This window comes from Nycticebus coucang, chromosome 10 (genome assembly GCF_027406575.1).
Source record: "Nycticebus coucang isolate mNycCou1 chromosome 10, mNycCou1.pri, whole genome shotgun sequence".
Taxonomy (NCBI): Eukaryota; Metazoa; Chordata; class Mammalia; order Primates; family Lorisidae; genus Nycticebus; species Nycticebus coucang.
Genome location: NC_069789.1, coordinates 87,067,979 through 87,079,262, shown reverse-complemented (window position 1 = coordinate 87,079,262; position 11,284 = coordinate 87,067,979). Strand labels below are relative to the sequence as shown.

The window sequence follows — 11,284 nt, the reverse complement described above, 5'->3', positions numbered from 1 at the left end:
TTTTTTTGTAGAGAGAGTCTCACTGTACCGCCCTCAGGTAGAGTGCTATGACATCATAGCTCACAGCAACCTCTAACTCTTGGGCTTACGTGATTCTCTTGCCTCAGCCTCCCGAGTAGCTGGGACTACAGGCGCCCGCCACAACGCCCAGCTATTTTTTTGTTGCAGTTTGGCCGGGGCTGGGTTTGAACCCACCACCCTCGGCATATGGGGCCGGCGCCCTACTCACTGAGCCACAGGCGCCGCCCCATTGCTTATATTTTAAAAAGAAATAATAAAAATTGGTACCAGTAGGATATGGAGGCTATACTGTGAGTGTACATTTTCTACAGTTTTGACTCGAGAACCATCTAAAATTTAAATGAAAGGGAATGTAAAAGCCCTACGATTTGAAAACCTAACATTGAGTTCTAGCTGCTATAATGAAATATTGTAGACTGGGTAACTTATAGCTATGAATTTTATTTCTCGCGGTCCTAAAAGCTGGGAAGTCCCAAGATTTGGCACCAGCAGGTTTGATATTTTGCAAGGGCTTCCTTTCTAATTTGAAGATGGTACGTTCTCACTGTATCTTCACATGGCTGAAGGGAAAAAGGGACAATTCCTTCCCTTAACCTCTTACAAAGCTGCTAATCCCATCCATGAGGGTAGAGCCCTCAATACTGTTGCACTGGGTATTAACAATTTTGGAGGTGCACATTCAAACCATAGTATGTATATCAAGTTGACAGTATAAACAAGGTACTTGAAGTAACTTTAAATCACTATTCTGGCTGTTCATTGTTAGTGACGTAGACTCTCAGGACAGTAAGAATCACGAAGGAATCAAACCATAATCACTAGTATTAGCAGTAGTAAAATTAGTAGTATATTTTAACTTCATATATTTTATAATAAGAGTACAAAGGCTGACCATTAAGAGCTAGGATATTTACATAAAGACAAGTACAAAAATACAAACTCACCATTATTTTTATCTTTACAATAATACTTCCTAGCAAGGCCCACCAAAATAAAATGCGACAATTCACTAGCAATGAAGAGCCCTAGTGCTCAGTATGGTCTCTAAATACCATCTCCTACGAAGAGGATCAGGACCTCTGGAAAAATTGAGGCAGGAAATGTACAAGGTAGGCCCCAGTTAGGAGGCAAAGAAATATTGAATAATCTGGTATCAAGTCAACAGATTACAGGAGCCAATTTAAGGGGCAGATAATGAGACAATCTGAACATCAACAAGAATGAATGGACTGAAACCCTAAATAACAAAACCTCTAAGTTCATAATGACAGTGAAAAATAATGTTACTATTTTCACTGGCTACAGCACCAGCTCATTTACTCTGAAAATTAATAGAGAATCATGCATTTGTCTTACCTTGAAGAAATGTGTTTCAGGGAAATAAACTTGGTAACTTGGCAGAAAAATGCAGCCATTACAGAAAAAAAAAATTGAGTTAGGAAAACACCACCACAACCCTTAATGAAATAATAGATCAGGGTAACAATCGTTATTAAAATGTGAAAATCAGTAGGCAACAGGTTAATGAAGGTTGAAGTTTTAAATGCTGGGACCAGGCTGACCCCACCTGAATCCAGTCATCAACCTAGGTACCATTATAAGTTGGACAACCAGACATGGGCCTTTTGATGTGGCAGAGCATAGGCACAGCTGATGAAAATTTGTCCCAAAAAAAACATGAATTTAGGCCAGCTCTGGATGTAGCTACCACTTCATAGGAAATTTAAAGGACAGAAAAGGACCAAAACAAACAAACAAACAGCCAAGGGTTGGACATTCTACAGAATGACCTGGTTGCTCTAGCAAATGACATAAAAAAGGGAGTGGAAAAAGGGGCTTATACAATCAAATGACATACAAGGATTCAACTACGTGCTTGGACTCATTCAAACAAACCAAAAGGATGGGGGTTGTTCTATCACTGATAAGCCAGAAATCAGCATATTTGATTTGATTAATCCTTGTTACTAGTTGAGATATTAAAATACTCTAGTTCGTAAGGTGTCATAAATTTAGGAAATATCAGTACAAGGTATGTCATAATCCCTCACAATTTAACATCCACCTGAGTTCCAGACTCTGCTGTCCAGATACACATTAGGTTTAAATAAGATGACACAGTCATCCCAAACATTGCAAGACTGAAACCCAAACTCACCTATCTTCCCCTAAACCCATTCCTTTTTTCCATCTTTTTTTTTTTTGAGACACTCTCACTCCATCACCCTTGGTAGAGTGCCATGGTGTCGTAGCTCACACCAGCTTCAAACTCCAGTGCTTCGGTAATGCTCTTGCCTTGGCCTCCCACATTGCTGGGACTATAGACACCCACCACAATGCTCGGCTAGTTTTTCTATTTTTAGTAAGACAAGGTCTCATCACTGCTTAGGCCGGTCTTGAACTCCTGAGCTCTGGAGATCCACCCACCTCAGCCTCTCAGACTGCTAGGATTACAGGCATGAGCCACTGTGCCCAGATCAAATTTTTTATCTTACAGTTGCCTCTACAATCTGTGTAGGCACTCTTTATCAAACCTAAAGGGACATACGGATATGATCAGTCTCTTAAGACTTACCCAATTTTCTCTCCTAAATACTTGTAATTACTTTTAAATCAATCTGTCTTCGCTCTCCTTTACTCCTACCCCTTACCTTCAGGCCTTCATACTCCTGAACAACTAAGGCACCCCCGTAATTGGTTGTCTGGCCTATAGCCTTTTCCTCTCATGGCCATCTACTACACAGCTGTCAATTGTATCATTGTAGAGCAAACTGATGTCATTCCTTTGCTCAAACTCCCAAATATCGAGTATTCAAGTCTTAACTCCTTGGCGCGATTTCTGAGAATCTTCCTATCTCGTGTTTCACATTTCCGATACTCTGGAGTGACTGCAGTTTTGCTGCTCAGTGTCTTCTCCATGCCTTTGCGTCTGTGTGCTTTTGTTCCCACTGTTCACAGAATGAAATCTCATTCCTTGCTTAAGTTCTCCAGGAACATTTTCCTGCAGTTAAGTAGGTGCTTCCATACTGCTGTTTGTCACTGGACCATGAGACAACCTTCTCCTACCCTTACTCATTTCCGTTACAGATTAAATAAACATGGATATAGGGAATGTGTACTATGCACCAAAACTTGTCCTCTTTGGATAGATTTGTAGGGGATTAGAGAAGAATATATATATATATATATTTTTTAATTTGGCCGGGGCTGGGTTTGAACCCGCCACCTCCGGCATATGGGACCGGCACCCTACCTGCTGAGCCACAGGCGCCGCCCCTAGAGAAGAATATTTTGTTCTAAAGGCTCTTAAACATGGAACAAGAAAACACTTCATGGTTCTTTTGTTCAGCCAGCACCGAAAGAAGTTGATTAGATAATCTGGAACATTGGCATTGCCTTCCAACCTAGTTTCTCTAGCAATAAACTAATAGTAACTTGAGCTCTGAAGGTCAGGTAAGTTAGCCCAGACTACAAATTCCTACAGATCAGCTGCATGTCAATTAGATTATTTGTAATGCTATTTTATGAAGTAATGCTCCTAAAAAATACAAAAACCAGCCAGGTGTGGTGGCTTACACCTGTAATCCTAGCCCTTTGGGAGGTTCAGGGGAGGAGTGCAAAATCAGCCTGAGAGATATGGTGAGACCCCCCATCTCTACACAAAACAAATTAGCTGGTGGGGTGGAACGTGACTATAGTCTCAGCTACTCAGGAGGCTGAGATGGAAGGATGGCTTGAACCCAGCAGTTAAGCAGTTAGAGGCTGCAGTGAGCTATGATGACCCCACTGTACTCTAGCTCAGTGACCAAGCAAGACCTTGCCTCAAAAAAACTCAACACTCCTCACCCCAGAAACCCTCATATGTTACTAAAAGATGATGTGTGAAGGAAAAGGAAAGCATTCAGAACATATTTTCATAGAAAATGTTTTTTATTATTCTACTCTTTGCACTGTGTATGGGAACAGTATGTTTAATCTATTAAATCCAACAGAAAAGATAATTCACTGACAGAATGAAACATTCAGATTTCTTCATTTAAAATTTAAAAGTAATTTAACTATACACAGCATCAGGTAGACTGAACAACACTGGGCCCCCAAAGAGACTAGGAGTTTGTCTAGAAAAGTCTCTTCTTGCCAGAACTGGCTTCCCTGCAAGCTCAGTGGGTTCTGGAGCTGATTTACCACATGGCTCTCTGGACCCCAGAAAGCTGCCCATGGTCAGCTAAATGACGGAAGACGATACGACTAAGCCTCCAGCGCCGCTTTACACCACGTGGACGGGACGTCATAACACATCGATTTCTGATTCTAACGGGACAGCTATCCCGGGGAAGGGCAGCAATTTCTTCATCGGCCACTTCCTAAAGGAGATGACATTATCATACAGATCACATATATTTATTTATTCTAGATGCTTAAGTCAACGGTTAGAGGAAGACAAGAAAGGGCTAGATTCATCACTGGAGCCAGAGTTTAGCCAAAGGACCCTGGACACAGTAGTAAACCTTAACTTCCAAGTAGAAATAGACCAGAAAACTACCAAAAATGCCTGACATCCTCCCAATATGATTTTTAACACAGAATCACAAGAATCTACAAGTTCTAAGTATAAGCCTAGTAATTTTCACAAACAAAACATACCCGTGTAACCAGCATAAGATTATGAAAGAGAATATTATTAGCACCCCACAGGTCCAATCTGTTGTCTCCCTCTAGTAACTAATGCTGTGGCAACTAGCTAACCTCATTACTAACACCATGGATGAGATTTTCCCTGTTGTGAATTGCATATATATGTAACCAGAGAGTACGTCTTTTTTGTTCATTCCAGTTTGGCTTCTTTACTAACACATCACGAGATTCACCCATATTGTTGCACATGTAATTTGCCCATTTTCATTGGTGGCAATTTTCATTGTTTCAGTATACCGTAATTCATTCATGCATTCTACAACTTATGGTCATCTGAATAGTTTCCAGTTTGAGCTACCATGAAAAGGACAATTCTTCCTTAAGTCATTTGGAAACATGTGAATGTATTTCTGTTGCCTCCTTACATAATCTGCAAATAATGACAAGTTTGAAACCTTAGGCTACCTATCATGGAAGAGGAAATATGGCTTAGGATGAGACTGGGGAGGGAGGAAAAGCGGGATCACACAAAACCTTGAAGTCTCTGGTAAAGCTCCTGACTGCTGGGGAAGGGGGAGTCATTGGATGAGATTCACATTTAAAAAATTCATTTGCAATGTAGAGAATGAATCTGGTAACAGCAAAATGATAAAAGGGTGAAAATCAGGGATTATAGCAGTAGCTTGAGCTAAGGTTTTAGCAATTGAGATTTATTCTTATGGATGTACTTAATTGTGTGTGGGTGTTAAGGCGTGTATTGGTAATAGTTTAACCTGACAAGTGTGCTAACAAGTATGATCCTGAGCTAGACTGTGGAGGAAGCAAAATAATTACACTAACACATTCAAAGGACACAAATGAGAGAATGTACATAAAAGCCACTAAATTAACATACACTAAAAGCTTATGCATGTATTACCTTTCCGTAATATGCAGAGCACTGTCTAAAACACTATGATTGAGTCAGTGAGTAGCAGACAATAACTGCTGTAGAAAGAACTGGAGAGAAGAAATGACTGGGCTGGAAAATCGAAGCAAGGTTTCCTAGAGGCAAAACTTAAAGAATGGCTCCAACTTGTTTATTTATACATATGCTTAATTATTCCCAAAAAGACTGAAGGAGGAAAGCTCAGTGGGTTCTGGAGCTGAAGGAGGAAACTGGGGCAAAGAGAAAGGAGAGCAGAAAAGATAAAAGTGCAGGACACAAAAGTGCATGCTGGGGAAGTCTGGAAGTTTGTTAGAAGTGGGACATAAAACTCGACTTACAAGCTACTTGGCAGGCAACAGAGAGCCACAGTCAATTTCCAGGAAACATCCCTTATAGCTACTGCTGGTACTGATACCAAAGATATTCTTCGGGGAGGGGGGAGGTCTTCATAAATAATGTACTCGACACCTCCCCAGCTTTTTCTGAGGTATTATTGACAAATAAAAGTTGCATATATTTAAGGTGTACAATGTCAAGATTTAACATATATGTATACACTGAGAAACACAGAGAAATGACTGTCACAATGAAGCTAATTAACACATCCCCCACCTCACAGTTACCTTTTGTGTGTGTACGGTACTAACACTTCAGGTCTCTCTCAGCAAATTTCAAGTATACAATATACTACTACTGAGTATAGCCACCATGCTGTATGTTAGATCTCCAGAATTTATTCATTTTATAACTGAAACTTTATACCCTTTTACAAGCATCTCCCCATTCCTCTCTAAGTCCTCCCTGGTAACACCCATTCTACTCTCAGCTTCTGTGACCACCCCCACCCTGAGCTGAGATTCCAAGGGGTTGCTTACTACTCCCTAAATATAGGCAGACAACTTAAATGCTGTTACAGTAAAAGCCATAACAGAGTGGTCCAGGGCCCTCAGTTTTCTGCTTCTCTGTATTAATCCAGGGAAGATTTAAAAGAATCCATAGTAATAAATACAATGTATATCATTCTGCCAACTTTTATAAATGGTATTTTTTAAATATCTGAGCACTTGATAAGATGTGTGGCCTTGAGTTTGATTTATACTCTCTAAGAAGCTTCTTGCATGATTTATACTCTCTAACAAGCCTCTTGCAGAGGCTGTGATACCACTTAGATGCAGGACCTTGTGCTTCAGAAAGCCAAGCAGGTTGACATTCTCTTATTCAGCATGAGCAGGAAGATAAGAAAGTAACCCTAAGTGGAAAGCTACCTCAGCACACAGAGCGTGTCCAGGGAGAGCAGAAAGACAGGCTAGCTACAGGCCTATGTAGGAAACTGTGTGTGCCACATGCCAGGCACCCCCCCACCCCCCCCCCCCGAATCAGCAGTGCCTTCCAATGACTTTAGAGTTGAAAGGTTCAGAGGAGAAACCGTAGGTGAAAATGACTGCCCAAGTTGTGTGGCCATCATTCACCAGTACTTTTAAAGATCATATGATCAAAGACTGAAAGGCTACTTAGAATGGAACAGTTGCCTTAAACCTGAAACGTACCAAAATCAGTTTTAAGGCTATTTGTTCAGGCTATATTGACTTGGACTATCTCTTCTTATTCCCCAGAAATTATATTAATACAAATTTACAACAAACATTATAAATAGTAACCTGATGTGAGTTAATGATCTCTGGTAGAAGGTCTCATCTTACTTAGCTAACCTGAAGATCTTTTGGCAAGATTGTGTTCTTCCTGAGTGAATTGATACGGAGCCTCTCGTCTGCATATTCATAGGCCATTTTTCGTCTCTTCACATCTCGCAACATTCTCCAGTCTACATAGTAACCTCGAACTTGGCCTGAAGCTGATGAAGGACCCATCTAAAGGAGACAAGGAACATGTACAGGACAGTAAGACGAGGCTCTTTGAGTGCTCCTGAGCCCTGCAGTCCTCGTTCAGTCACTACTCATGACCTAGTATTTTCTTTACAGCTGTTTTGGATCATTTCAACAACTTGTAATAGGGTTCCTTAATTCTGAATATTAATAACTATTGAACATAAATATGAAGTCAAAGTAGTAATAATATAATGCCAACAACGTATGTGTGAAGGTCAAAGATTTTTAGAAATTTCTAATTTAATTCCGTTTGACCTTTATTCAATAGTCATCTTTCAAAAATAAAAAAAGGGCTGAGCAGGGTGGCTCACACTTATAATCTTATCACTCTGCGAGGCTGAGGTGGGAGGACAGCCTGAGCTCAGGAGTTTGAGACCAGCCTAAACAACAGCTAGACTGTCTCTACTAAAAATAAAAAGGTAAATGGACATTGTGGTGGGAGCCTGCAATCTCAGTTACTCGGGAGACTGATGCAGGAGGATCACTTGAACCCAGGATTTGAGATTGCTGTGGCTAGGATGTCCTTTTGCCTTTTGTTTTTATGTCCTTTGCCTACATTTGTACTGTAATGCATTTTCTTACCAGTTAATAACAGTGCTTTAGTAAGACTGCATTCTATTCTGCTCTGCACACATCCTATCCTATCCCCATTTCTCACCCCTCTTCACCTCCTAAAATTCTTCCATTGGGCCCTCTCATTTCATTGTCTACCATTATCAAAATCTAAATCCTCAACTTCTTAACATCTCCTTCACGCTTTGGTCTAATCAGTGGTTCTCAACCTTCCTAATGTTGCGACCCTTCAATACAATTCCTCATTTTGTGGTGACCCCCAACCATAAAATTATTTTTGTTGCTACCTCACAACTATAATTTTGCTACTGTTATGAATTGTAATGTAAATATCTGATATGCAGGATGTATTTAGGCAACCCCTGTGAAAGGGTCGGTTGACCCCCAAAAGGGGTCACGACCCACAGGTTGAGAACACCTGGTAGCTGAATCTTGAATCCCTCCTGACAGCTTCCCTAGTAAATTTCTTCTCCCAAGACTGGGTCTGGAGGTAGGGTACATAATGTTTTCCTTGGTCATCATTGCAGCTTCCAGACCTCCTTCCTTCTGGAAACCTCCAGGCTTCGGCTCTCATGCCTTTGGGCTTACCTCCCACTACTTCTTGTTGTTGCAGTCATCCACCATAGCCCTTTCATTGTTCCATGATTTCGGATCGTGGCTCACTATCACTCTCTCCAATGTTTTTCCTGTCTTGATTCCTGATTTCAATATACATGAAATCATACTCATCACTCTGATCTCTGAACTCATCTTCAAGGATTTTGTTCTCCATTCTTTAACTGTCATTTCCATACCCTAGGTCTTTTAATACCAATAAATGCAACCTATTATCTCAATTTTGTGTATCTTATTCTCCATCACTTCTTTCTAGCTTGCTCATTCTAATACCCTAATAACAACCCCTCTGGGACTTTCAATCCATTTATCCCACCATCTTTTACTGTCTTTTAGCTTTTGATTTCCTGTCTTTCTCTCAACCCTGTCTGCATTCCACAGTCTATAAATACAATGTTCTCTTGAATCCACTCTCAACTCCCTGGCCATCTCTCACTTCTCTGTACTTACTCCCAACTATTCTTTCTGTACATTCTCAAATACTTCACATGGTCTGCCTTGCCTTAAATTGCTGACAACCTGCTCCACATCCTCATACTCAGTTGATGACTTTGTGTTCTCCTTAATAAAATTAGAACCAATCAGAAGAGCATTTCCATAAACTCTACCACATCTAGTCACTTATCAACATCTGTATGGTATGTCCTGCCCTCCCTCCCCTGAGACCTGCTCTGCCAATACAGTAACTACATATAGCTAGTAAGCACTTGTAATGAAACTATTGCAATCGGGGAATGCAACTCTTACTTTCTGTTAATTTAAAAATTAACACCAAAGCAATGTAAACATTAAACAACTTTATTGTTTTGATGTAACTAATTTTCCATTCTAATGGTGAAAAATTTAGCATTCAAACTGAGCTATACTTTGAATATAGGATACAAACTGGACTCTGAAACTCCAGTGTGAAAAAAAAATGTGAATATCCCATAAATCCTTTTTATAATGACATGTTAAAATAACAATATTTTGGATATACCTGGTTAATCAGAATATTATATCAAAATTAGTTTCACTAGCTTATTACTTTTTTGATGTGAATAGTAGAAAAATTTTAAATTAGATATGTGGTTCACATTAGATTTCTATTGGACATCACTGCTGCAGATGAACTGTCAGCGTCCCTAAAGCCAAACTTCATACAGAGACCCCTTTGCCTCTTGCTTACACAAAAGTATAGTTCCAGCAACTCTTCCTTTTCTCCTATATATCATCAATTTTTCCCTCTCTACTGATATTTCCCTTTAATACACAATCATGCTTTTACTTCTGCCATGCTAACGGAAAACTCACACTTAATCCACTTCCCTCTCCACTTACTGGCCCATTTTTTTGCTCCCTTTATAGCAAAACTCCTTCTAAGGCTTCTCAACACTCAGTCTCCAGTTTCTTTCCTCCTATTCTCTCTTGAACGGCTTCGGCCCCATCCAGCCACAGAAAACTATGACCAAGGTCCCAACAACCTTCACGCTGCTCACCCTTACTGCAGCCTTTTTTTGACCTGTCAACTGAGCAAAGTTGCCCACTCCTTTCTCCTTGAAGTTCTGCCATCCCTTGCTTCCGGGCCATCCCACTCCTGGTTTTCCTCCTCCACCCTCGCTGACTGCTCCTTTCAGTCTCCTTTGCACGGTTCTCATATCTTAACATTGGAGTCTCTGAGGTCTCAATCCTCGGACCCCGTCTCTTCTCTGCTTACACTTACCACCTTATAAACAGGATTCAACCTCACCATCTTTCCACGCCAGTTACATGCTTGCGAAAACCAAATTTACAAATGTAGCTCAGACCTCCCCTGAGCCAAGCTGGTTAGTTAAGTAGAGAGAAAACCCCCGGGACTGGTCAGCACTGAGCACCACAGTTGGCAGAGTCAGTCGTGGCGACCGGCGGGTTATGGGGTTCAGGGGTGACAGATAACGGTGGGAATAAAGGCGCGGGCCTGACCTGCCGGAACGTCCGCAGCAGCGAGCCCAGCATGAAGGCCGCCATCTTGTCTGCCGCAAACGTCAAACAGCCGCAACTTTATTAACACTACCGAGCCCAGAAACACGCGAGGGGCGGGGCCTGGGCCGTAGGGGCGGGCTGGGGCAGCGGGAGAAAACGTCGCATCCAGAAAGGCGGGGTTAGTTACGGGATGTGAGCTCTCGCGATACTTCACGGAATTGGCGCGTATTACTCCCGGTTAGGTGTCCGCGTTAATTACCTTTCTCCCACCTTTTTCTTTCTTCCCAGTCTACCAGTTCATCAGTACCAATTTTTGTACCTCTGCGTCCTTCTGTGTCCCTCTCAACATGCTGCCGCTCTATATCCTCCACTCAGTTTAGGGTGCTGCTTGCCAGAAACCTAAGCGTTATTACCAACACCTCCTTCTTTGTCATCATCTCTTATAGAGCTTGCAGATCTCTTCTTTCCACTATAATGGTGGTAGTGATGGTGATCATGATGGCCAGCAATAAAGATTGTTCTGTATTTTTATTTATTTTATTTTAATTTTATTTAATTTTATTTATTTTTGGAGACAGATTCTCAGTCCTTGATAGAGTGCTATGGCGTCATAGCTCACAGCAACCTCAAACTTGTGCTGAAGTGATTCTCTTGCCTCAGCTTCCCAAGTAGCTGGGACTACAGG

At 41.2% G+C, this 11,284-nt stretch overlaps 1 protein-coding gene across 2 annotated transcripts; it reads right to left on the bottom strand.

The window, feature by feature from the left end:
- Positions 1 to 4,034: 4,034 nt before the first annotated feature.
- Positions 4,035 to 10,736, bottom strand: MRPS14 (mitochondrial ribosomal protein S14). Of its 2 annotated transcripts, none has more exons than XM_053605949.1 (3): positions 10,600 to 10,736; positions 7,294 to 7,452; positions 4,035 to 4,385 (listed from the first exon to the last, which is right to left on the bottom strand). In XM_053605949.1, the coding sequence occupies exons 1-3, from the start codon at positions 10,642 to 10,644 to the stop codon at positions 4,203 to 4,205; spliced, it is 387 nt and encodes a 128-aa protein (XP_053461924.1). In that variant the 5' UTR covers positions 10,645 to 10,736; the 3' UTR covers positions 4,035 to 4,202. The 2 variants fall into 2 exon arrangements, with proteins under 2 accessions (XP_053461924.1, XP_053461925.1); XM_053605950.1 differs by lacking the exon at positions 10,600 to 10,736 and adding an exon at positions 8,632 to 8,747.
- Between the last annotated feature and the right edge of the window lie 548 nt (positions 10,737 to 11,284).

Coding starts and splice junctions, on each gene's coding strand:
- MRPS14 (XM_053605949.1), bottom strand. CDS start 10,644: ATGGCGGCCTTCATGCTGGGCTCGCTGCTGCGGACGTTCCGGCAG. Junction 7,453..10,599: donor TGCTGCGGACGTTCCGGCAG/GTCAGGCCCGCG, acceptor TGTCTCCTTTAG/ATGGGTCCTTCATCAGCTTC. Junction 4,386..7,293: donor TCTTGCCAAAAGATCTTCAG/GTTAGCTAAGTA, acceptor CATCTCCTTTAG/GAAGTGGCCGATGAAGAAAT.